Here is a 27,050-nt window from a genome sequence, read left to right on the forward strand (position 1 = left end):
ACTTTTGCAACTGGCCCCACCCACCATCGGAATGTGGCCCCCAGAAGGTTGCACACTAGTAAACGTGGGCCAAAATGGGCTCCCCAGCCCTGGGGCAGGCGACGCAGGCATGCAAACGTGAAAATGCACTACTCACAAGAGAAGCGTTCACGTGTCTGTGCAAGTAGACGCTGCCTGAGCTGGTCAGTGGGACTTCCTTCGCGATCAGCTTGTCTGTGATCACTCCGAAGTGGATCGTTCCAAGGTAATCTGAAAGCACATGTTACAAGCCTTGAGGAAAGAAAGGAAAGAGGCCCAGCCGCCATAGCTACACAGCCTCCTTCTCTTCCACAGCTGGAAGAGAAGACTCTGAAAAACAAGCAAGCGTACACACACACACACACACAGCTCAGCTTTCCTGGCGTTTTACACAGGAAATACAAGCAATATCCTCTTATTAATCCGCACTTTCCACCTGTGGGCAGAATGCTTCAGGGTTAAAATTCTACCTCAGCTTGCGTTTTAAGAAAAAGAGCGATTATACAACAGGATTTCGGCTGAAAAACACACTGCAATACAGATAATGAAATAAAAGATCCTCCATATGAGAAAACAAGTGAGGAGTTGGAGCAGCACTTTCGGATTCTTTAGGCTTTAAGGAGGGGGGAAAAACCCTCCCAGAGCTGGAGTTTTCCTCCTTCGTTCTTCACATCCAGGACCTGAAGGAGGGGAAAGGGGTCTGTGACAACACTGAAGAGTAAAGCTCTCCTCCGAATTAATAAAAATAAGGTGTTAACAGGAGGGACTGACGCAGGCGGTATAAGACAAAGGCTCTCTCCGCCACGTGCACTGCAGTGTCCTTTGTGGTGGTGATCTTGTTTCAAATGAGTCATGCGCTCAATGAGTTTCAACGAGTGGAAATATTGTGGGCGAAATTAAAAGGTGCCAATATGGCAAGCAGCCCACCAGCTCTGCTGTTCCAGAGGCAGTAAAGAAAAGCAAGCGGAACACAGTCCCTTTCCACGTGCCACCAAATTGGTCCCTGCCACCCACAGCTCTGCCCTGGCCCATCATTTAGAAATTGATGCGTGAGCAATTGCCCTCAAACAAAATGATGCTTAAGAGCATGGGTAGGCAAACTAAGGCCTGGGGGCTGGATCTGGCCCAATCCCCTTCTAAATCTGGCCCATGGACAGTCCGGGAATCAGCGTGTTTTGACATGAGTAGAATGTGTCCTTTTATTTAAAATGCATCTCTGGGTTATTTGTGGGGCATAGGAATGCGTTCATTTTTTCTCTCTCCAAAATATAGTCCGGCCCCCCACAAGGTCTGAGGGACAGTGGACCGGCCCCCTGCTGAAAAAGTTTGCTGACCCCTGCTTAATAGCATCACATTCATTCCTCAATGCTCTTCCTCTCCTCTCTCACCAAATATCTTTGCCTGCCTGGAAAGTTCCCATGAACCCCTTCTGGTCTGAATGGAAGATAAGGGTGTATAGAAACAAGCCCGCTGTACAAAGGGAAGATTTACATCAATTGCTCCACCCAATTTTGCCTCTGGCCCCACCTTCCCTGGCATGTGGCCCTCGGAAGATTGCCCAGGTTGAAAAAGGATCCCTGGTCTGTAATCTCCAGGGTTTTCTTGGTGGGTAATCTTGGTGGGCAGCTCCATTTAAAAGGAGGCTGCTGGACTTTAAATGATAGAAGCTTTCTAAGCAATTAGATGCGTCTTGGCTCAGGGGAGGGGGGGGAACGCAAGCCTTTTAATGTTTTTCACTATGTGGCTGATGAAACATCACAGCAATTCCACATCGAGCCAGACAATAAATGGGAGGCCTGCCCCACAGCAACCGCCTCTCCTTTGAAGCAGTCCCATCCACCCCCCAGAAGAAATCCTATCATATTCCTCAACATGCAAAAAAATTCAGGTCACTTTAGAGCTCGGGGTACGGAGGACAGCACAAATACATCTCTGCTTTTAAAAAAACACACACAAAAAACGCCAGCAGCCTTTAGAAATTCCAAATGGCTACAAGTCAGATCATGCATTACAACCACATTTTCTGCCACCAGTGAGCATCTTTCAAAGAGTGCTGCTCCAGGTGATCTTGAGGATTTTTCTACGTGCATAAAAATGCACAGAGCTGCAAACTCAGCATGAAGTGTGTCTAATTATCTGTTGCACTCAGTCCCAGAGAGGGCAAGACTCTATCCATTCACATTCTTTATAGGCCTGCAACCAAACATTTAAGCAGAAATGGGGCTGTGCCCCACAAGTGTCATGGATCCTCCCTCTTGGTTGGGTTGTCAGGGCTGGGCTAAGGTGAGTAAGGAACCCCAAACTGCAAGGTGGGTCAGTAGGCAAAACCAACCTTGGTCTCTACTTCCTAGAGGAAGGACTTCTGGCAAGAGATGGGTTGCACTTAATAAGAAGTTGGCAAGCATGGATTTGCTAAGAGTCCTGCAAAGTTGATTAGGAGAGCTTTAAACTAAATCCTGAGGCGGGGGGGGGGGGGAGACAATAGTACAGATGACAGGGGAACACCTGGTACTGGGGATAATAGCTTCACTGATGCACATGAAACTGAGGTGGTGCTCCATAAGCCTGCTACAGGGCAGGAAACTACAAGGAGGAAGCAGCTGGAGGGAATGACTTGTGGTTTCAGTTGTCTCTATACTAATGCACAGAGTATGGGAAACAAAATCAGAGCTGTATTTGGTCCACACTAGCCTACGAACAGAGAGACTCACTTTCCAGCATGGAATCTGCAATCTGAGAATCTCAACTTGCGTTTAAAAAACAAAACAAAAGAAAGCAGCAGGGTGGTTTTGAAATCATAATTATGGGAACTGGTTTGGAACTGTCTCATGTCCTCCTTCCTCTCCTTTGAAAACCATTCCTACAGTGGGGGGAGGGTGAGATGAGGACTATAGGAAGCAAACTAAACTGTGCCTGCAGACAACTGGGAAACCCCCAGGAATCCTGTCTTGTTTGAAATTCAGAAGCCCTGCTGCAGCCAGCCCTGCTTCTGTATATGTTTACGGTTGCTTAACCTGCCAAGAGCAAGAGGCTTTAACCTGCTACAAGCACACATTACAAAGCTGGCAGGCTCACATTTCACTCTCCCTAACCAGTGTGGGACTCTATAATTAATGAAGCAATCAGAGAGAGATTTGGCAACAAAGGAGCAATCGAAGAAGCAGTTATTTGCTTTCCAGAAGATTACCTGGGGGGGGGGGTGCGGAAGGATGCACAATCTCACACACACTCAAGGGTGATAGTGACATCCCTTTGGGGAAAGTCTACACCTGAGGAATCTGAGCAGAGACAGCTGCCCATGGATCTGCTCTGCTACCAAGGAACAAGCGTGGCCAACTGACCTGGGACGTTTCCCCCAAAGAAGAGGATATTGGCAGCGAGGCAGCAATCCATCTCTCAAGGGCAACCAGGTGTCTCTCAAATGGCATTCTGCTCCCCCTTGTGGCCAGCCACTGAGAGAAGGCCCCACAGGTTGTCTTATCTGCCCAGGTTCCAGCCTGCCACCAAGCCAGCCTGGCAGTCTTGTGGGCTGCCTCTGGCTTGGCTGGCTGTAAATGTTTCGAAATCCAGCCTGGGTCTTTGCGCCTGAGCAAAGGCTCCTTTTGATGCTTTCAAAGTCAAAAGAGCCTTGCTGGATCAGAGCAAGGGTCCGTCTTGATGCTACAGATACTAGCCACTACCACCCCTGGAGATGCGCTATTTCCACCCGAAGGAAAGGCATGGAGAACGTTATCCATTCACTGGATTCTGAATATTCACTACTCAACCCTGCAGAGTTGAAGACCCCCTAAACAATGTAAGAATCTAAGAGTCCATCTAGTCTAGCATCCTGTTCTTACAGTGGTCAACCGGATGCCTGTGGTAAGCCTGAACGCAGGACCTGGGCACAGGAGCCCTCTCCCCACCTGTGATTCCCAGCAACTGATATTCAGAGGCATTACTGCCTCAGACAGTGGAACACAGTCACCCTGGCTATTATCTAGAGAATCTGATTACCCAGGAAGCAAGTGTTCCACTAACTCTGTTGCATGTTGAGTCAGGATGCAGCCCTAGGAAATGCAGAGTTATTCGAGGCCAGTTCCTTAGATTAAAGGAATTCAGTTCCTCACTTGTCCAAAATATGTAATTTAGAGTTTATTTTAAGTGCACTGCAACCCTATATTAATGACTCTTCTCTCTTTCAAGGCAATTTGGCACAGCTGCTTTGGAGAGCTGCAGGCATGGGTTCCATCTCTTAGCACACAGGTCAAGGCAGGAGTCAAACCCAAGGCTACGGCCGCCAGGGACGAGTTGGTGGGGCATGGCTTTTGGCACAGTATCTGATGCATCCTTCTTTCACACTCTCCTTTTCAAGAGCAAATGTCTTGACCCTGTGTTTGCGGAGATAAAAGTAAAAATGGATAGACCCAACCTGATTCAAAAACACCCACCCCACTCACACATGAAAACAAAGTTCAACACAGCCAATCACAAACAAGCAACCGCACCCTAGGCCAACCACAATTTCTCTCACCACCAAAGGAACACAAGCAAATAGCAAAGAGAACCTGCACAAAAACGGCGCTGACACAAAAACCCACACATATATTAAGCAAAATAGAAATATTGCCTCCCACCCCCAGCCACCATGGCCCCTTGCACCTCTTCTCCCCATTTTTCTTCCTAATGTAACCCTAATGTCTCAACAAATGAAACTGACCCATGGAAAATGTAACTTGAAAAAAGAGACATTGCGCATACCTTTGTAAACCAAGAAAACTTTAATAAAATATTTTTTAAAAATATGGATGGACCCCCACTTAAAACTCCAAGATGGGCAGTGCCTTTGCATCCTCTCAAATACATTGAAGCCAGCTCTTCCCTTTTCATCAAGGGTTTAATTAATCAAGTGTACATTTTTTTTAAACTGGCACATAGTCTCTGTGCAGCACTGACATAAGAGAGTGGGCCCTCCTCTCCCAACTCTTTGCCACAAAAATAAATAAGGAGAATACGTAAGGGGAGAAGGGGGGAATGTATAGTATCCAGGCTGATTTCACCCTCCTTGGGACAGAAATAATAGGAGTAATAAGACTGCAGAAAGGAGTTCATTGGGTTTTAGTTTGTTGGCCAAAGAAATGGCAAAAGAAACCAAGCCGAACTTGGTCCAAGATAAACAGCAAACGCAGATAAAGCAACTTGTTGACAGGATACAAAACGACGGAAACGGCATGTTGCAAGCGCGACCTCTGCTCTGCACTTAGAACATACATTTCAGCACTGAGGAGGAGGGCAGAGTGCCAGGACAAACGGTTTGGATGCCCCAGATTGTCATTTAAAAAGCAAGTGGCCCTTTCAGAATCTGGATGAGGTTGGGAAAGCGCTTCCTTTCGTAAGACTCCTGCACTATCACTGCAGAACTTTAGGTTTTAAGAGCACCAAGATGGTGGGATCTTTAATGCTTTGTGGTGCCTGGACATGGAGAGCATGCCCTGCCCACAACTGGTCTTCATCGAGAGAGAGGGCGAGGCATAAGAGCAACGTGTAAACTGCTTTCTTTGCATATGCAAGATGAGTGGACTTTCGCAGTCGATGCAAATGTACAGAGCAAGCATTGAATTCAGAAGGGCTTGCTTCCAAGTGAAGAGCGTTTAGGACCAGAATACCAGTAATGCAGTCATATTGATGTGTGGCTGTCTTCTGAAAACGTCCCCAAAGTGGTACAGACTGGGGCGGGCTGGGTCTCCATCTGGGCAAGCACTGAATTCCACAGGACCGGCTTTCTAGTACAGTGGTACCTCGGGTTAAGAACTTAATTTGTTCCGGAGGTCCATTCTTAACCTGAAACTGTTCTTAACCTGAAGCACCACTTTAGCTAATGGGCCTCCTGTTGCCGCTGTGCCACTGCTGCACAATTTCGGTTCTCATCCTGAAGCAAAGTTCTTAACCCGAGGTAATATTTCTGGGTTAGTGGAGTCTGGAACCTGAAGCGTCTGGAACCTGAAGCATCTGGAACCCGAGGTACCACTGTACGTATGCTTAGAAATCTGTACATATGCTTAGAAATCCTGCAGCTACATCGTTCAAAGCCACTGAAAAGAACATGACTGCAAGGAGAATTTTGAGGAATGGTGTAAACTGGAAGGCCATTTCACACATTACAGGGCAGTGGACCTGGGTTTTCCACAACGCACAACTCAGCAGATAACTTTAGCTCAATCCCAGTTCCTCAATCGATCGTTTTGATGCACATAGCAGCAAACAGGTAACATGCGTGAGTAAAATAGCCGAAAGCCACCAGGCCCCACGGTTTTCTGGAACTTTCCTGCCCCACAATTCTTTGACTTATAAGGCAGTTACAGTATTTTTCCATGCATAAGACACCTCCATGTATAAGACACCCCCCTATTTTTTTAACCCAAAATTAGGAAATTCAGTTGTTTGGCTTGGGGAGGGGGGTCACCACTGCCAATCGCTCACCTGCCCATCACTTGCCGCACCCACTGCCGATCACACACCTTGCCGCAGTTGCCAATTGTCTGCCCACTCGCTGCCAACAGCCCACCCATGCACACCAAAGCTGATTGCCCGCATGCCTCGCCACAGCCGCCAACCACCCACCCAATTGCCGCAGCCACAGCCAATCACCAGAAGGCCTTGCCGCAGCCACCAATCACCCACCCAATCGCTGCAGCCAATCTCCTGTTCGCTGCTGCCACCAATCTCCTGTCCCCACTCTGCATTCACTATCCATGTATAAGAGAACCCCCATTTTTTGCCTAATTTTTTTAGCAAAAACATTGTCTTATACACTGAAAAATACGGTGTTTGTAAGTGGAGAGTTGAGAATAAAAGGCCAAGAGCTGGGTGGAATTAGTAGTAATATGGTCAGCTGGCAAATCTACTCCAGGCAGCGCGATCATTACGTACTTTATTAGTGAGATAGTTCTTCCATTACTAGAGTGTTTCATCTAATGCAGAAGGCTTGGCCAACGACGGTCAATACCGATTTTAGTTCTCCCCCACCCTTGTAGTTTCACCACAACGTACACTTTTACCCGGCACCAAACAATTCCTGCCAAGGTCTAACTGAGCTAATTGGGAGTATATAAAGAACGCTATGCCCCCAAAATAAGCCACCAGCCGATTTGTTATTATTTTTTTGCAGTCCTGCCCTCTTCTCAGGAGGATGCAAGGTGGCTGTTTCTGTTGTCATGGAAACAACAAAAAGACGTCTCCTTTGGAACAGCAGTTCAACTCCTCCACATCAGTTGCTAAACTCTCCCCGTTGCAGAAAGAGAAGCCTTGAGATGAAGATTTGCAGCTTGTGTCCGTGTGTCCAGTGCTATAAACCTCAAACACTCTATCCTGTATTTTTACCTTGCGAACCGCCCCGAGATATTTTGATGCAGGGCGGTATATAAATTCAATAAATAAAATAAAAATAAATAAATCAAGAGCAGGAGAGGGCTGTAGCGCTCAGGCCATGCTTATGGGCTTCCCAGAGGCATCGGGTTAACAACCGTGGGAAACAGGATGCTTGACTAGATAAGTCCGTGATCTGATCCCGCAGGAATCTACTGATGTTCTTATATTCACAGCAGGGTGCGTTGCGTGGCTCATTTTTGAGAAACTGCTGACGCGCACGGAGAGTGTAGTAATCCAACATGTAGCACAGACAACAATGAACAAACCTAGCCCAAATCTTCCCTCTCATTCCAGTTCCATGTTTTGCTTTTACAGCTTCATGAAGTTAAGTTGCTGATATCATTACAGGTCATGCATCACCCAAGCGGCAGCATCCACTGACCCGAAAACCTCCCCACTACCCAGACTGAAATGAACAGGAGCCATGCAACAACTGCACCATTTCAAAGGGGCTTTGGCAAGAGAACTTCCCTCAGGGGACTCTGCCCCATGTTAATTAGCGGGAGGGGGCGCCATTTAGATTTCCCACCTCAGGTGCCTAAATGACGTGGGCAACCGTTCTTTTTAACTTCCATGTTTTGCAACTGAAGCTTGCTGGCTTTCGACAGAGAACAAAATGTGACAGGAAATTTTGTCAGCGTTTCTGGCTGAGAGCCCCCACCGAGATGTCTTGTGATATATTTAGTCCATTGTGTGCAAGAAGCCAAAATATATTTTCAACATGCTCCTGCTCAGGAAGTTTTATCATGGCCAGGCCTGCGCAGCCTGTCAAAGTCGGCCTGATAACATTGGTATGGGATTAATAAATGTGATGACGGTGATTGTTTTGAAAACAGTGCTAAATAGAAAGTCAAATGCATTCTGCAGACAATGGAAAGAAAACCAACGACATCCTATCATTCCCACCCACAAATTGGGCATGGTGAAATTCAATCAAATGTAACATTAAACAGTGGTTTATACAGGTAATCGAGTTTACCTTTATTTAATGAATGCAGAGCTGAAGTGAAGAATGTCAGATAACCAGGTGGTTGGGGCGAAGCGTTGAACTCGAAATATCCCAAAACTCCTGGCTGCAAAAATGAAACAAAAACACAAGAGAACACATGAGAGGTGCTCCACTTTTTTACCATTACAGGAAAAAACAACACAATGGGCTTTGGTTTATTTATGTAAATATTTAATCCTTGGGCCTTGCTCCTCCATTGTCAATGCAGTCCTGTAGTTTGGAAGGATTGTTAGTATTTCCCATTGAGTACATATTCCTAGATGGAGACACAGAGGGTTGTTCTCACCAGAGTAGCTGCAAACTCCATGTCCATTCAAAAAGTTGTGGTGGGGAAATCCTGACTGGTTTCTGACCAACACCAACAATGGCACACAAGACAGAACTTCATCTCAGCTGGATCCCACCTCCACCTCTAAGATAATATCTAAATTCCACCTGATTTCACTCAGTGGTATCACACCTTTGAGCCTTCACTGGGTTTGACTTCCAGGGCGTTTCCGAGCACAATTCAAAGTGTTGGTGCTGACTTTTAAAGCCCTAAACGGCCTCGGCCCAGTATACCTGAAGAAGCTTCTCCATCCCCATCGTTCAACCCGGACACTGAGGTCCAGCTCCGAGGGCCCTCTGGCGATTCAATCACTGCAAGAAGTGAGGTTACAGGGAACCAGGAACAGGGCCTTCTTGGTAGTGGCACCCGCTCTGTGCAACGCCCTCCCATCAGATGTCAAGGAAATAAGCAACTAGCTGACTTTTGGAAGACATCTGAAGGCAGCCCTGTTTAAGGAAATTTTTAATGTTTGATGTTTTATCGTGTTTTTAATATTCTGTTGGGAGCTGCCCAGAGTGGCTGGGGAAACCCAGCCAGATGGGCGGGGTACGAATAATAAATTATTATTATTATTATTATTGCACCACTTCAAGGAGAAAGGCATAGGTCAGCAGGAAAGCATGAACACTGCATACCACAGCTCCCAGCTTCAAGTCCTGGAATTTCCAGGTAGAACTGGTCAATGGACCTAACTGAGATGATGGGCAGTCACTGTAGACAACACTGAGCTAGATTGATCAGTAGTGTGACTTGGTATATGGTACTTTCCCATGTTCATAAATCACATTTCCTTAATAGATTTGTAAGTCCAACTTCCAAGCAAAACACTTCGCAGGGTGGCTTACAAACTGAAGCTGTGTCCAGCTGCCTTAAACCAGAGTTTAATGTGTGGGTGAGATGCATGCCACAACACACAACTTGACTGCTCCTGTTTCGTTCCTCTCTTCCTCCAGCAGGGAAACAACTAGGGATCAGCTGGCTTAGAGTGACTGAACTGGCACTTGCTGTCTGTTTCTCTCCAGACAGCCACAATGTGAAGCCAAGGTTTTTTTTCTTGGCTTCCCAACTGTGGTGTGTTTACTGGTTTGGACACAGTGCTCAGCCAGCCACTCTGTGGCTTCACTCCCTACTGGAAGAAAGGAGGAGGAAAGTAGGAGGTGCTTGGAAGCAGACTTGCTCACTACATGTGGCTTATGGCTGAGCATTGTATTTGAACGCAGCTTAAGAATAGTATTTCAAAAAGAATGGAGACGTTCTATCTGCGAAAGGATAAAGAACAGTGCCACCATGTATGTTGAGATTCAAAGCACTCAGAACAGGCAAGGAAAGAAACTTCAAACCAGAAAGTGAAGCCACAAAAGTTTCTAAGAAACTTTTCTGCAGTTCAAGAAAACACACGCTCAGCACTGAAAGCCTGTACAGTGGTACCTCCGGTTAAGAACTTAATTCGCTCTGGAGGTCCGTTCTTAACCTGAAACAGTTCTTAACCTGAAGCACCACTTTAGCTAATGGGGTCTCCTGCTGCCACCGCGCGATTTCTGTTCTCATCCTGAAGCAAGGTTCTTAACCCGAGGTACTATTTCTGGGTTAGCGGAGTCTGTAACCTGAAGCGTCTGTAACCTGAAGTGTCTGTAACCCGAGGTACCACTGTAGTCTCCCTTCCTACTGCAAGCCAACCATGCTGGTTGCATATGCACAGTGTTGAGAAGAATTTGCTCCAAAGGCAAACAAATACTATTATCCCATGCTCCAGGACAAAGTACAGGTACTCAAAGCAACACAAATCCTGCTCGGGTGATAAGAAACCACCAGGTGACACAACCACAACCGACAGGAGATTCCATGCTGAAGCCACTTTCGAAAAAGGTGGCACCAGATTTTGTGCATGAGAGTTTTGTCTGTTTAAACATGTATAAGATGTTTACATATTTTTAACCCGAGTTAGAGACTAGGATCAGAGGGATAAAATGGGAATGAAAAGACAACAGGAATGAGCTTTACTAGCTCCCAATTATTTGCTGCTGGGATAGGCTTTAATACTCGCTGTGATCCAAGATCAACACAGAGGCCTTCAAATATTTCCTGCTGGTTCCCCCTTGTGGCTCTAAACTTTATGTCCAACGACATCATCACAGGCAAACTTGAAAACAGTGACTTGGATTTCAAAGTGACGTGGAACTCTGCGCAGATATCCTGGGCCATCTGTGTAGGTGCATCAATCTTAAATCAGCTCATTTTTGAAAACTGACATTAAAAAAGTTCTATGGACTAGTAACTTGTGTGCAACTTCAGCTGGTATGCCCAAATGAAGCAGCACAGAGTTCTGTGCTTTTCAGACGCTGGAAAGGCTTTGGGGGAAGAGGCAGAGCTGGAATCACAGACAGGGACAGAGATAAGTAAAGACTACTGCACCTACTGAGGCCCTGTGAAGCAGAGCAAAGGTTTGCTCTAACAAGGGACTCCTTGAGCTGCCTGTAGTTCCCTGCTCTTCCTCTCTGATGCAGCAGCCCATCTCTAGTCCTGCTTCCCATTCTGTCCTCTGGGACACTGTGGATCTATCCCTCCCTATGCTTACAGAAAGGCCTGAGCCTGCACGGCTGTTCACACCCTGATCCCTGAAAAGGCAGCGTGCAGGACGCCAAGAGCCAAGGAGCTGACCCATCAGGCCTCAATTCTAATGGGCCAAAAATGCTTTTAGACAGGGCTGTGCTCCCATAGGGAAAGGCTTACCTGGGGCTATCAGAAAGGAATGCAGAATAATAATAATAATAATAATAATAATAATAATAATAATAATAATAATAATTTTATTATTTATACCCCGCCCATCCGGCTGAGCCTCCCCAGCTACTCTGGGCGGCTTCCAAACAAGTGTTAAAAATAATACAGCATTAAATATTAAAAACTTCCCTAAACAGGGCTGCCTTCAGATGTCTTTTAAAGAGAAGATGGCTGCTTATTTCCTTCACATCTGAAGGGAGGGTGTTCCACAGGGCAAGTGCCGCTACCGAGAAGGCCCTCTGCCTGGTTCCCTGTAACTTCACTTCTTGCAATGAGGGAACCTCCAGAAGGCCCTCAGCGCTGGATCTCAGTGTCCGGTCTGAACGATGGGGGTGGAGATGCTCCTTCAGGTATACAGGACCAAGGCCGCTTAGGGCTTTAAAGGTCAGCACCAACACTTTGAACCTTTTGACACACTCACTGCAGGTTCGACACCCCTCCCCATACCTGACAAGATGGAGAAGCATCAGCATCAGAGCTGTAGCTATGAATTGACCAGGGAGTAAGATCAGGGGTGGCCATGGGCTTCCAGGTGTTGTCAAACTGCAACAGAGCCCCGGTCAGCCATGACAGCAGCTATAGTCCAACAACATCTGGAGGACCAAAGGTCCCCCACTACGCTTAGATTAACTGACTTGAGGGCAGATTTGACCTCCCCAAAAATGCATCCTGGTTAACTGGGTAACTCTTTTTTAAACCTATTTTGAAATTGTCTATGAAAGCTGAAGGTATGAGGCACCATACCATTCCCCCTTTGCTCTCACTTTGGAGAAGGGAAGGCTTATTTTAAGATGGGAAGATGCTGCAAAACAGGCATACATGTAGCTACCTAACTTCAAGGAAAAAAATGCTTCCCCCCCTTCCAAATGACTGTTCTCCCCCCCCCCCATTTAATCAGTTGATGAAATTCATTTGATATCTTTGGAATGAACGGTTCTAAAGTTATGGGTCCTCTCTGACAACATGCTAGCACACGCAGACACACACATACTGCAGATGAGACTTCTCAACACTGCTGCAGTCACTGCCAATCATCTTCAGAATTTTACCCAGGGATCAAGTCAAACAGGAAGCACTTGAACCAGCACGTCAAAAATACGGTGGCAGAGAATACTGGCTTCCAGTAACCTCAGAAAGTAACCAGAAGCAAGATCATCCTTGAAAGAAACACAAACCTTCCAGGAGTCATCAATGGCTAGATCAAAGAGCAGAGGCAAGTTACCTCATAATTGGAGAGAAACTGCTGAAGTTTTGATCGGGATGAGATGTAAAGCAGGGGAGTCATCACTCGGCGGACAAATTTTTCAATGTAAACAGCATTCATCGGGCCTTTGTATTCGATGGGACCAAAGCTGGCATCGAAAAGAAAAGAAACCAAATACTGTTAAAAGTTTGAAAAGTTAAAATTGCAATTCCTAAGCTAATAGAGAAAGACCTAGGGCTGGTCAAGGCTAAGAGTGAGCATTTAAGACAAGCCTTTGCCAACCAGGTGCCTTCCAGATGTTTTGGCCTACTGTTTGCCCCAGCCAGCACAGCTGGAGCTGCTGGGAGTTGTAGTCCAAGGGCACCAGGCTGGCAAAGGTCGATTTAAGAGCTGAAAGGTCTGAGGTAGAAGTTTTAACAATAAATGTGAAATGCGGCAATTACTGCCTGAAATGTGGGTGGTCAACACTGTGGCATTGACAGAAGTTCTCTCTGCCTTGCCTGAACAGGAGTACGGGGGCTTCTAGATCTGGCTGAATCCAGAGTTAGGCCTACATTCCTGCCTGCCTCTCAAAAGTGGCACCGCTACTCCCCACACCCTGATTCTAGAAGGTGGAGAGGGAAGGTGGAAGGAGCTGAACATGAACCATAATGCACAATAGTACCATATTTGGTCTTTGATTATGGCAAAGGAGACGGCCGTTACCAGCCAAGAATATGTACACGCTGGGCAAAACCAGATAAGGCAACTCAAAAGGCTCTTTAAACTGGAACAAAACACATTCCGCTCACCCTGTGGCTTTGTCATCCTAATCTCAAATGGCGGTTTTATTCAACGTTTGTGCAAAGTAACTCAGCACATGCAGACATAAAGATAAATGCAAGGAATTCTAACCCGCTGCTCTGGGGCATTCTGCTACAGTTTTTGACTGACAATGCATATGGAGCAAATAGTTATAGTGAGGCACCACCGGCTCTACTGTGCATTGTGGCACTTTGGAGAGAGAGAGAGAAGGAGAAACAGCAAATTGTAAGCAGCATGGACAAAACAGCCGTCACCAGCCTTCTGATTGTCTCATCAGATCCAGAAGCCTTCGCTGTCCTTGTGCCAGCTTCCACTACAGTGGTGCCTCGCAAGGCGAAATTAATTCGTTCCGCGGGTTTTTTCGTCTAGCGAATTTTTCGTCTTGCGAAGCACGGTGTCGGAAAAGTTTTGGAAAAGCTTCAAAAATCGCCAAAAACCACAAAAAAGGCTACCACACCGCGTTCTATGAGTTGCTCCTCAAAGTCAAGTCGCAACTGTATTAACGGTGTTAAGAAAAAGGAAACAAACTTGCAAAAAATGCAAGACGTTTTCGTCTTGCGAAGCAAGCCCATAGGGAAATTCGTCTTGCGAAGCAGCTCAAAAACCGCAAAACCCTTTCGTCTTGTGAGGCATTCGTCTTGCGAGGCATTCGTCTTGCGGGGTTACCACTGTATAGCTAATCAGGCAACCATTTGAACCTAAATGCAATGCAAACTGCCTCACTGAGCAGCAAGTTCACCAGGTCTGGAAACCTGGCCAATGGCCCATCTAGTCCCACATCCTGTTCTCACAGTGGCCAGCCAGTTGCCCTTGGGAAGCCTCAAAGCAGGAACTCCGCACATGTGTTCAACAGCAACTGGTATTCAGAGGCAGTCTCCCTCCAGCCGTGGAGGTAGAATTCAGCCATTCTGGCTGGTAGACATCGATAGCCTTAGCCTCCATGACAATGCAGGCAATGGCAATTGCAAAACGTTTTGAAAGACCGTGGATCTCTGAGCATGCAATTGCTCTCTCGATAACCTCTCAAAGCTTCCATTTTGCAAACGGAACCGTTCAGCTGCAGTTCTAGCTGACTGCTCCTCTAAGCTTAGCTAACCAAACTGGATGCTTGGAGGCAATAAATGCCAAAGAGCAGTGGGATAGGGAGCTGATGGTGATAAGGAACTCGGATCTGTGCAGAGATCCTATTTCCTGCTGCTCTCCCCTTCCAATAGTCTGTGTTCTGAACAACAGAAACAATCTCCGTATCATTTTCCAAGTTTCCCACTGTACTCATAAGGCATAATGGCACACTGTCTTTTTAAATTTGTGCTTAGATATTGGAAAGGCTTCAGATTATGAATTAGAAACCACAATTCTATCACTATGGATGCCTGATTATATGCCTCACAGCAGAACATCACATTCTATTTAGGAAGAAACTGAATTACCAAAGGAAAGGACTGTACAACCTTAACTTAGAACACATATACAGAAGGGAACTTTCCTGACTTGATGGCAAAATGACACACCCCAGTTCCATACCTCCAGCAAACCTGACAAACAAGAACATTCACACCAAGGTGCAGGAGGTTACATCCTTTAACTCATGAAGCAAAATAAGACTCCTTGAATCTCAGTAGCTGATTTTCATGAGGCAAGAGGAAGGAGCAGACAGGATTTGGTCAGGGGTGCTAACCACGCTTAGCAGGAGACAGACATCTGCTCTGAGCAGAACCTGCTGCCCGGCCCCAGTGATTCCTATGAGCAATGTAAGTTTGAAAACTGGTTCTCAGAGGAACTTAAGCGACAAGGCACACTGTTTGGGTGGGTAGATAGCCTTGTTCAGGCGATAAAGGCTTGCCACAGTTAACAAGTTCTGACTCTCAAAGAGCACTTAAAAGCCTTACCTCCGATGGTACAAATATATAACCGGAAAGTAAAAGAAATGTTTCTGTTTCCTGCATTTCCCTTGGTTCCACCAGCAGTTGATCGCCACAAACAGCACCTGTAAAAAGGGCCAGAGTTGGGGGATGGAGACAGTAAATACAAATGTTTGGCACAACCCGTAAATCACTTCTTGAGGCAAGCACAGAAGTCAGCAAACTTCAAGGCCAGAAGCTCGGTTGATACACTGCAAGGGGGACAAGTGCAACCCTGGAGGATGCAGTCTGATCACAAGTGGCCGAAGTTTTTCCCTAGCTGCTGGCTATACCGTAACTAGGAGGGCTTATAGCTGTACTGGGGAGCTGCAGACGCGATTTAAGGGTAGATAGCCATGTGAATTTAAAGCAAACTACAATTCCCAAATCTACCCAAGGATGGATTTGGGATATTTGCTTCCATTTTTATTGTCATAAAAGAGACCGTCATCTCTCCACTCCCTTTAGCATATTCAACCAAATCCCTGTCAGGGGCAACTTGTCTGTGAATCCCAGTTACTCACAAGTGACGAGAGTGCTGCTGCACATAGGTTCTGCTTGTGGGCATCTAGTTGGCCATGGTGAGAATAGAATGCTAGACTAGAATGAATTTTGGTCTGATCAAGCAAAGCTCTTCATAGGTTCTTAAATTAGTACAGGGGAAAGTGCAGGTGCTTGGCACAAAAAATGCACATCCTGCAGATCATTATGTAGGTCAAATCAAATATTGATTGCTTAGCCAAGCGCATTCCCCAAATCATACAATAAAAATGGTACTCCTCTCAAAATTTAATTAAAAGAAACTGATAGCATAATATGCTGTGGTATCGAATCCACTGGTGTATCTAATGTCTTTTACAATGATAAAATGAAAAACTGTAACACTATTAACTAGGGCATTCACTACAAAAAAAGGATCATACTCGTTCACAATTCAACTCAGTGCTATAACGAAGTCAACAGTCTCCTGTCTTTGGTCTGATCCATGTACTGATCTTCTTCCTTTACCTGCTAGCCAAACAGATTTTAACTGAATCCTGATTTTACGGCTTTAACTGATTTTTTTATTGTTGTTATATTGTGCTCCATGTGCACCACTTAGGAGATGGAGTAATTAAGCAGTATATAAATGATATTAAATAAACACATCTAAATCATGCTGGCAAACAGTCTATGGGAATTCAGCCCATTCCTTCTTAATAAATGAAACCACAAATAGAACCCTAGTAGTGTCAGTCTCTTTTCTCCCCCAAGCACTTTGCTATAAATTTCTGTTGAGGGCAATTAACAAATTGACAGGGTTTTTGCAGAGCAGAGGAGCCACTGCTAGCATGCACAGCCCTGCCGTTTACAAGGACCGCATGCTCAGTTTGAAATTAGCAAGATATCAGGGTGCCTCTCTCCAAACAACTCTGATGAACAAGAAAAGTAACTTAAAGCAACAGCTGCACCCCTCCCTGCCCAATCCGCCTTACCTGGTCTGCCAAACTGCTTGCCACTTTCTCAATCTCTTCTCTCACTGCAACAGACTGCCCACACCACGGAGCGTAGAAGAAAAAAAGGGTGATTTCAGAATCTTGGCGGATGTCCTCTGCACGATCCAGCTGCCCAAGGAAAAGATCGCAGACTGGAGACGTTGAAGAGAAGAAGCTGACTGGAAGCTTTGCTGGCATTGTCACATCTTTTGCGCGGCTATTGGGGAAAGGAAGAGAGATGCATGCGCATATGTCAGGTATCATGGGCGTGCAAATGTTAAGATCAACAGAACTTCACATTCTCTCGCTTGGTTAGTTGGCAAAAGCTAAAAAGCAGAACTGCAGAGCATAAACCAGTTACTATGGACCGGCAACTGCCTTCTTCTGCTGTTGCACCCAGCAGAACTAGTATTCTGAGCCATGACACCTGATTCTGAAGGAAGTATAGAGCCTCTGTGAACAGCAGCCATTGGTAGCCCTATCCTCTGTGACTTTACAGCACTCTTAAAACCACCATCACCTCATCTTGTGCCAGTGAATTCCATTATGGGCTATATGAAAAAGTACTTTCTTTCCCCTGTCCCTCCCATTCAAGCAGGCCTCTCAGTGATGGCACCCAGACTTTGGAATGCCCTCTCTCAGGTGATTCGCGAGATGGAGACCGTAAGGACCTTTAAATGCCTTTTAAAAACTTACATCCTGGACTCTTTGTAAATTATTATTATACATTTTGTACACTGCTCAGTTTTATTTGTGAGATATAGCTGAGTTTTGCTTTTATCTTGTTTCTAGGAAATCTTACTGGATACTGTTACTGATACGGTGTTTTTTTGCTTTTACGTAAATTGCATAGAGATTTTTACTATATTAAGTAGCATAAAATGTTTGTGAGCAAACAAACTTAGGAGGGGCAGACAAAAAAAGATGAGTACTTCTTCTTACTGGATTGCCCTCAGTCCCAGCATATGGGAATCCTAAAAGGATAAAGTTGGCCACTTTGGAAAGCAGGATACTGGGCCAAATAGGCCTTTGGTCTGATTCGGCAGCATTCTCTTTATGTTTACTGTAGTTCTACTTTTAAAAAGGTAAAGGTAAAGGGACCCCTGACCATTAGGTCCAGTCGTGACCAACTCTGGGGTTGCAGTGCTCATCTCGCTTTATTGGCCGAGGGAGCCGGTGTACAGCTTCCGGGTCATGTGGCCAGCATGACTAAGCCGCTTCTGGCGAACCAGAGCAGCGCACAGAAACGCTGTTTACCTTCCCGCCGGAGCGGTACCTATTTATCTACTTACACTTGGACGTGCTTTCGAACTGCTAGGTTGGCAGGAGCAGGGACCGAGCAATGGGAGCTCACCCCGTCGCGGGGATTCGAACCGCTGACCTTCTGAGCGGCAAGTCCCAGGCTCTGTGGTTTAACCCACAGCACCACCCGCGTCCCTAGTTCTACTTTACTCAGTGGGAATTTGAATTTAAATGAGTTTTGATGTTATAAGCTGTGGGAAAAGGGTTGCCTTCCAGTTCTTCTGCACACTGCAGTTCGATGGGAAAAGGCTGCCCTTGCAAATTACTCACAGGCTCTTCTGAGGGTGAAGGGCTGAGTGGGAGGTGCATACACAACCCCACAGCATGGCCTCACAGCAGCTCCCATTAGCTTTAAGAGAAAAGTCCAGCTGTGTTTCTCAACCCTGAGGCTCCTGCTGCATTACAACAATTAGAAACGCATAATCATAGCACCTAATTGTTGTTGTCGCTCTTTTAAGTCCTCTGTTCTAGAGAACTGTATTATTTTTCTATGGATCACGTTTTTATCCAGTCCCATTTCTTGATGTTCACTGGCATCAAATAAGACCTTTCAAAATGCATTGTGGGTTTTTTTAAATCCTACTGAAACCCTTTTCTGCGCAAAGTACATGTGTACAGTTCTCATGGCTGCAAAGATGATTACGGAAAAAGATGCAGGGCCTGAAACAAGAGCTGCCAACATTTTCGTGCAGTCCTGGCTACCTGAAACCCTCTCGCCTGATGCCTTGTACACTAGTCAAAATCAAAACTAGGGACACGTCAAGTGTTTCGTGGACACAAAACCGGACTTGCCGCTTATTTGTACACTCCTTGTGGCTTCCTGTTCAAGCTTTCTGCACCACGCACTTGCTTGTAAACATTCTTTTGCCACATTCAGATGTTGGATTTTTACATGCACATGAAGATCAATTTGCAAGCACATCTTAAAAACGTAAGGACTGAAACAGCCTTGAATAACATTACCAAACTTCCAAACCCCAAGCAATAGCTTTTAATACGTGAACCAGATACCACAGATCACAAACTGCAAGTTCCATAGCACTTCAAATGCAATAGGAGAAATTTCATGCAGCATGTGGCCGAATGTCAAAAGATGGCACAATGTGCAATGTAAATGCATCTATGAGTCGCAGAATGGTTGGAGGAGGGAAGGAAAGACCCAACGAAGAGTAAAAAAAGGCAGGTAGCAGTAGTAACTAATTCATTGTAGACAAATTAAAGGTAAAGGGACCCCTGACCATTAGGTCCAGTCGTGGCCGACTCTGGGGTTGCGGCGCTCATCTCGCTTTACTGGCTGAGGGAGCCAGAGTACAGCTTCCGGGTCATGTGGCCAGCATGACTAAGCCGCTTCTAGCAAACCAAAGCAGCAGACGGAAACGCTGTTTACCTTCCCGCCAGCGCGGTACCTATTTATCTACTTGTACTTTGACGTGCTTTCGAACTGCTAGGTTGGCAGGAGCTGGGACCGAGCAACAGGAGCTCACCCTGTCGCCAAGATTTGAACCGCCGACCTTCTGATCAGCAAGTCCTAGGCTCTTCGGTTTAACCCACAATGCCACCCACATCCCTTTTTTGTAGACAAATTACACGGTAGCTCATCCATGTCAAAGGAACTCGCTTGATGGAACCAACAGGACAGCGGTTTTTTTCCAAACAGGTGACAAACAAATGCAGGACAAACCTATCAACAGCTGCTAGCCATGACAGCTAAATGGAGCCCCCATGTACTCAGGCAGTATACCTCTCAATGTCAGATCCTGGGACCAATCAGTGAGGGAAGACCATCACTTTACTGCCATGCTTTCTGGGGGCAGGGGCCTGCCAAAAGCATCTGACTGACTTGTTGTTGCAAACGGGGTCCTGAATTAGATGCAATCAGATTTCATTAGGGCTCTTTTTTTTTTAAAAAAAAAAGGATAGATACAATCCTGGTAGCCAAGTCAATCAGCAGCTGTTAACCACGATCCCTAAAGGAGGCAATCTATCCTGGGGGGGAAACTCAAGGGGTTTTTTTGGGGGGGCGACAACAACAATGACAAACAACAGGAAAGGGCTATTGCCTTAAGCTCTACCTAGAAGATTATGTAGGAAGTGCCTTATACAGAGTCAGACCATTGGCCCCGTCTAGCTCAGTAATGTCCACACGGACTGGCAGCAGCTCTCCAGCATTTCAGACAAGGGGCCTTGACCTGCTTGGGCCAGGACCCAGGACATTCTGCCTGCAAAACAGATGCCCTACCCACCAAGCTGCAGCTTGGATGGTGCTCTGAACGGCCCCAACACCCAGCGCTCTGCTTATGCCCAGGGATGCTCTGGCAGTTGCTGCTTGGATGGGCGGGAGAGAGAAGAGAGACCAGGTCCACGGACAGCCCCTTCCTCCTCTTCCCCACACGACCCTACTGCATAATAATAATAATAATAATAATAATAATACCCCTCTCTTTCCCAGGTGAAGCCACTCGGGAGAAGCTGCCACTCCCTTCCACCCCAACACCTCATTAGCTTGCTGGGGCAAGTGATTCGGATTAAACCTGCTTGGACTCCAGCACGGGTTGATGGGGCTCCTTTGTGCAAGGGGAGGCTGTGCATTTTGCACCCCCACGCGTTTCCAGGTGCCCCCACACACCTGGGCATGGGAAGAAAGGCCCCACCTGAGCCCCCCCCCTCCTCAGGTGCGCCTTGGCTTACCTGCAGGTGACTTTGAGGGCGACCAGGAAAGCGCAGCTCAGCACCACCGCGGCGCCGCACAGGACCTCGGGCCGCCGGGCCATGCGGGAAGCGCCGAGCCACGGGGGCTGCGGCTTCTTCTCCTTCTCTTCCTCCTCCTTCTCCTCCTCCTGCTGCTGGTGTTGCGGAGCCTCGGGAGGCGCTGAGGGAAGGCCGGAGTCAGGTCCGGGTCCTCCGCATGCCGACATGCCCTCCTCCCTTCCGCGCCGTCCCTCCCGGCCGGGGCCTGGCCTGCCCGCCCGCCCGGCCTAGGCGGGGCCCAGCGGAGCCCCTCACGCTCGCACACGTCGCTCGGCGGCCGGAGCGAGAGGCGCCTCCGCCGCCGCCACGTCTCCCCGCCCCGCCAACCAGCCAGCCGGCCGCGGAGGTGGGGACGGGGAGGAGGCGCGCGAGGCCTACGCTCCGGCCTCCCCCTCAGGCGGCGGAGCTCCTCGCGCAGGCCCGCCATGAGCCGCGGGGAGAGCGCGGGCTCCGTCGGCCGGGTTCGAAGCGAGGGCGGCGGCGCGGCGGGGGTCTCCCGAGGCGGGCCATGGCGAGGAGGCCTGGCTCCTTTCCTAGGCCTCGGGCTCTTCCAGGAAGGACTGCCGGCGGCTGTTCCCTCACACGGCGCAGGGCTACCCCCGTGTGGGAATTCGCTTCCACTTCAAATAAAAATAAATATATTGATCGTTATGTTCCGTTTTTGGCACGCCGGCTCTGGCCCGCAAAGGCCTCGCTGCCTGAGGGTGGAGGGACAAGATGGCGCCGCTCTTGCTCGGTGCAGAGGGCAGACGAACATGGCTGGCCCTTAAACCTCCTTTCAGTGCTGACCCCGGGCTATGTTAGGGGGCGCAGGCTAGGTACATTTGGGCACGCCCAACCCTGGTATCTAAGGGTGTAAGAGCAGCCTTGCTGGATCAGGTCCATCCAACCCACCAAGATGTCTGTGGGAAGCCAGGATTCCAGCACAAGAGCTCCTTCCCTCTCCTGTGGTTTTGGAAACATTTATGGCCTCCAGCTGTTGAAGGCACAGCATAGCTAGCCATCACAGCGAGTGGTAGCCATTAGTAGCCCTCTCCTCCACGAATCTGCATAATCCTCCTTTAAAGCCATCCCAAGTTGGTGGCCGTCTGTCATGTGGGGAGCGAGTTTTAATTCTGCTCTGCCGGAAAGACATTTATTCCCACAGCAAGAGTATGTTATGCTGGCTGGCTATGCTTGGTTTAACCATGAATGAATTTTGTCAGTTCATGGTCTCTGGCAAATCTGCATTGGAAGTTCCCCTACATGGGGGTTCAACACACACCAAAAAATCCCAAGCTTTCCCTCTTGCTCACTACGCTTGATCTGGAAGTGGCTACATTAAGCACAGACACACATTGAGCTGTTATTTTGCAAGGCTATTCTCACTGCTTCTGTTTTCTGCCCCACATCCAGAGTGCTTTGTACAGATTCTAGGATGGCAGCAAAAGGAGCTAACCTATCTTTCCTTTTACCAAATCAGACCGTTGGGTCCATTTAGTTCAGTATGGTCTACACCGGCAGCAGCTTTCTCCCATGGTGAAATCTGGAACCTGTAGGTCAAGTAGATGCTCTACCACTAAGCTATGACCCCCCACACCAGTCTAGCTACTGCACTAAAGGGTTTTCCTAGCCTATTTGATGGGGGCTTGTATCCTATAGCACTCTCAAGGCAGGCTGTAATAAAGATTACAACCCACCCTATTAAAAACTTTCCCAAATGTTTTCTTAGTGCTGCTCAGATGTGCTTACAGGTAGGGGCGCTCTGAATGCACGCACACACCCCGGAAAGAAACCTAAAAAGTGCAGAGCAGGACAACCCTGAGATGCCATCAACAATCAAACACTGTGCACCAAGGGGACTTTGGGTCAGTATTGGGGATCGTAGGATAACCAGGCCTCTGCTGCAAGAGTGCGCAGCTTGGCTATGTTACATTTTGGTGTGAATTTAGCAGAAAGTCCACAGTAGAAAATGTTCTATTTATGCTGCTGCTGTGGGAAGAAATGAGATCATTTAGCAAACATGCTTTGGATCAGGAACAGGGAATGTACTGCACCTCTCACCACTACATACGTTGCACTACAACTTCCATCCCCTCTGACCACTGGTCATGCTGGTCAGAGTGGGGAGTCTTGAGAGCATCTGGGAGGAACACAGGTTCCCCATCCCTGCTTTACTGTAGCCATGTGGGATTAAGAGCATGGAGATGGCAGCTTGCACTCTACCTCAGAAATGCACTCTACCTCAGAAATGCACATATGCATATATTGTACTCTGTTAACATAAAACCAGGAAGTTTGTCTGTGTGTCCAGAATGGCCTCTCTTACCCCTTTTGCTATAGGGCTAATATTAACAATCCTTCAGGAGTCTGAAGATATGTTTAGGAAGAGACTTTATGTAAAGTTATCTTTATTACAGGCAATATTGGTCCATACAATACACAATACTGACATACAAGTGGAATCTTTCAAAATCATCATTTAAACAGCAAAGACCAAGAAACAGAATTTTTAACTACTTGATTTTCAAAAAAAAGTAATACATGTCTCTCTTCCAAGATCCTTTTCAGCAAGTTATATTGAAACATACAAATAGAGAAAAATACCCCATTCAACATATATTGTAGTTAAATGGTTATTTTGCTTTAAATCTTTTAATAAGAAAATCCTTTTATTATAGCAACCTACATAGAGATAAATAGCAAACTTGTTTTAAACAAATCCTCTCCGTTAAAACATCTGAAGAATTTTATCCATCATTTTCTTCTGAGCCCAAAACATCTGTTTTTAGAAGCTTACCTTAAAAAGTTTTCAGCTGAAGGACCAACACTAGGGGCTTGCTAGGCATTACAATACCACCCTTCCCGTTATTTTCCAACTTTCTTCTGTCCAACAGAAGGCGAATAAGCACGTAAGACTTCAGGTTGTGTTTTTATTATAACTTCACCATTCTGTTTCATGAGAGCACAGACAGACCTGCCGACTCCCCCCCTACACATCTACATTTTGTTCTTCAGGAGGAACAATACAGGCCAATAAAAGCAGAAAAAATCTGCAGCTTCTGTCACATGCTTTTGATTATTGTCAAATTCTGATTTTATGCTTCCTTCTGGCAACACAAATGCATTGTTATAGTGTTAGTTTAAATCTTTAAACAAAAAACTATATTTTCCAAAGTCATTATCATTTGGAGCAATCAAGTGATCTTTTCTGGCTTTGCTCAGCTTCATTCTTAGAACGTGTCTCCGTTCTTCCCATTCACGGAGCTCAGCAGGTCCATGTGCAAATTTACAGTTGTTTCCCTCCACACAAGTACCAGCCATATACCTGTTTAAAAGAAAGAAGTGCAAAAGGTAATGAGCAAAACGTACTACACCCACAATGCTGGCTCAAGACATTTTGCAGCATAAAGCAGAGCACTGGATGTCCCTCCTCACCAGCAGGCGAGACCCAACCCCTCAAGAAGTCTTGGTGTTACCATCAATTCCTGTCTTCACCCAGCCCCCTAAATCCTGTCATGTGAAGCACCCTACTTCACGGCACAGCCAGCCCTGTGCAAACATGCAATTTAAAAGACTGTGTGGGGTTGCATACTTGACCTGGATGGCAGTGATGGGGAGCCTGCAGCCTTCCAGAAGATGTTGGGACTCCAGATCCCACCAGCCCCAGCCAGCATGTCAGGGATGTCAGAAGCTATAATTCAGCCAATATCTACCTGCAGAGCCACGGGTTCCCCAATCCCTGCTGAATGGGCCTTGGATTATGAGAATCTCAGCTTCCAACAGCATATAAAGCCCCTGTTCTCCCAGTGCTAGCTACAGGTGTCAGCCCCCCCCCCCACTCCAAACTAATCCAGATAACCTATGTGACCACAGGTACTTTTTGGTGTCTGCCAGTAACTAAAGGGGGGGGGGAGGATAGGAAGGAGGATAAATAGGGTTGCCTTCAGCTGTCTTCTAAAAGTCAGATAGTTGTTTATTTCCTTGACATCTGATGGGAGGGCGTTCCACAGGGAGGGCGCCACTACCGAGAAGGCCTTCTGCCTGGTTCCGTGTAACCTCACTTCTCGCAGGGAGGGAACTGCCAGAAGGCCCTCGGAGCTGGACCTCCGTTGAACGATGGGGTGGAACCCCAACTCAACAACTGGCTTTGTGTCAAGATGAATACCAAGGAGTCAACATGCACCTACCTATCACAAATGCTGAAATAGCCAGTTGGAAAGCGATGCTGCCAGCAGTTTTGGTCATCTTCTGTGTGGAATACTTTCTCTTTATGCTTTTCTGAGGAGATGTGGCCTTGCCATTGTTTCTCACTGTTACAGTTCTTCCCACACATCCAGCAATGGAAGTCCACCTGGTTCAAAAACGCAAGGATGAGCCACCGCAGGAGGACAAGGCACGGTATGCAAATCTGGTTAACCTGAACAACTGATGCCATTTCTCTGGGCATGACCTGTGGAGCTTTGAAAGTGAGATAGTAGCAGGAAAGGAACAATTATTGTCCCCCTGACAGACCATTAGGCCTGTTCTTTGCCAGCTCCAGTCAAGGTGGGGCTGGTGGCGGGACAGGGGAAATGGAGCACACTGTCTGAACAAGCTTAGCAGTACACACGTAACAAAGGTGTCCACTGCTTTAAGCTTGCGATGACACCTGAGGACATGTGTGTGTGACTTCCCTCAACCCGAAATTAAATATATGATGGGCCTACTGTCACCTAAGGTTCCTCGTCTCTTACCGTAACTTCAGCATAATCTGTTGGCATGTGAATTTGCTTCCCATTTTCCTTGTTCGCTTGAGCAGCTGGGTCCTCCCCTTTTTCCGGCTTTTGGCTCTTCAGCCACATTTCATACAACTGCTCCATGTCTTGAACTAAGTGAGAACAGAGCTAAAATAAGTTTGCAGCAATTAAGTTAAGAGTAAGTAAACTGAATGGACGCAGGTGGCGCTGTGGGTTAAACCACAGAGTCTAGGACTTGCCGATCAGAAGGTCGGTGGTTCGAATCCCCGCAACGGGGTGAGCTCCCGTTGCTCGGTCCCTGCTCCTGCCAACCTAGCAGTTCGAAAGCACATCAAAGTGCAAGTAGATACCGTATTTTTTGCTCTATAAGACTCACTTTTTCCCTCCTAAAAAGTAAGGGGAAATGTGTGTGCGTCTTATGGGGCGAATACAGGCTGCGCAGCTATCACAGAAGCCAGAACAGCAAGAGGGGTTGCTGCTTTCACTGCGCAGCGATTCCTCTTGCCGTTCTGGCTTCTGAGATTCAGAACATTTTTTTTCTCGTTTTCCTCCTCCAAAAACTAGGTGCATCTTGTGGTCTGGTGCATCTTATAGAGCAAAAAATACAGAAAATAGGTACCGCTCTGGCGAGAAGGTAAACGGCGTTTTCATGCGCTGCTCTGGTTGGCCAGAATGACCCGGAAGCTGAACACCGGCTCCCTCGGCCAATAAAGCGAGATGAGTGCCGCAACCCCAGAGTCGGCCACGACTGGACCTAATGGTCAGGGGTCCCTTTACCTTTACCTAAGTAAACTGAACAGGCCAATACTATGAATACGTCATGGACTCACTGAAAAGGAACAAAGTCCAGATCTTTTATTATGGTGGCATACCTCTCAGGGGAGCAGACGTAGCTCAGTGGTACAGCATCTGCCCTGAAGGCAGAAGATCCCAGGTCTAATCCCTGGGGTCTCCAGATAGGACTGGGAGGGACTCCAGCCTGAAATCCCAGAGAGCTGCTGCCAGTCAGAGCTAGATGGACCAATGTTCTGACTCAAGACAGCTTCCTGTGTTTCAAGACTCATCTTAAGGGCAAACTTTTGTTTGGAAAACAAGTCACAGGGACTCAGACGTTATCTAGGTCACCTACTGGAGGAGATAGGAAGAAACAGGGAATTCCTGGCATGGCCATCTTGGAATGGAAGGAACTGAGAAACTTCCAGCTGCACTGTCTCTCTTTCAGCCCACTTTGCTCCCACCAAACATGGCTCACACTGGCAGGCACAGAGGAGCCCATTCATACAGAGGCGTTTTAATTTTACTTCCAAGTAATGCAAAACAAAAAAAAAGAAAAACCACCTTCCGAAACCGTCTTA

The 27,050-nt window shown here is 47.0% G+C and overlaps 2 protein-coding genes across 3 annotated transcripts in view; both read right to left on the reverse strand.

The window, feature by feature from the left end:
- TXNDC11 (thioredoxin domain containing 11) overlaps nt 1–21,256 on the reverse strand; it is a 38,971-nt gene extending 17,715 nt beyond the window's left edge. Inside the window, exons 1-6 of the mRNA XM_083474216.1 lie at nt 20,918–21,256; nt 16,928–17,144; nt 15,441–15,538; nt 12,766–12,895; nt 8,405–8,498; nt 137–249 (exon numbers count right to left, since the gene is read on the reverse strand). Of these exons, the coding sequence (XP_083330342.1) occupies nt 137–249; nt 8,405–8,498; nt 12,766–12,895; nt 15,441–15,538; nt 16,928–17,144; nt 20,918–21,144 (879 nt within the window). The 5' untranslated portion in view covers nt 21,145–21,256. The remainder of the gene's footprint in view (nt 1–136; nt 250–8,404; nt 8,499–12,765; nt 12,896–15,440; nt 15,539–16,927; nt 17,145–20,917) is intronic.
- A 2,094-nt stretch (nt 21,257–23,350) lies between these two features.
- Nucleotides 23,351–27,050, reverse strand: part of ZC3H7A (zinc finger CCCH-type containing 7A) — a 30,541-nt gene continuing 26,841 nt past the window's right edge. For both annotated transcript variants that reach the window (XM_083474209.1, XM_083474208.1), the window contains 3 exons: nt 25,693–25,826; nt 25,147–25,310; nt 23,351–24,284 (listed from right to left, as the gene is read on the reverse strand). In XM_083474209.1, coding sequence (XP_083330335.1) covers nt 24,095–24,284; nt 25,147–25,310; nt 25,693–25,826 — 488 coding nt within the window. In that variant the 3' untranslated portion in view covers nt 23,351–24,094. The remainder of the gene's footprint in view (nt 24,285–25,146; nt 25,311–25,692; nt 25,827–27,050) is intronic.

This window comes from Podarcis liolepis, assembly GCF_965112155.1.
Source record: "Podarcis liolepis genome assembly, chromosome: 14".
Lineage (NCBI taxonomy): Eukaryota > Metazoa > Chordata > Lepidosauria > Squamata > Lacertidae > Podarcis > Podarcis liolepis.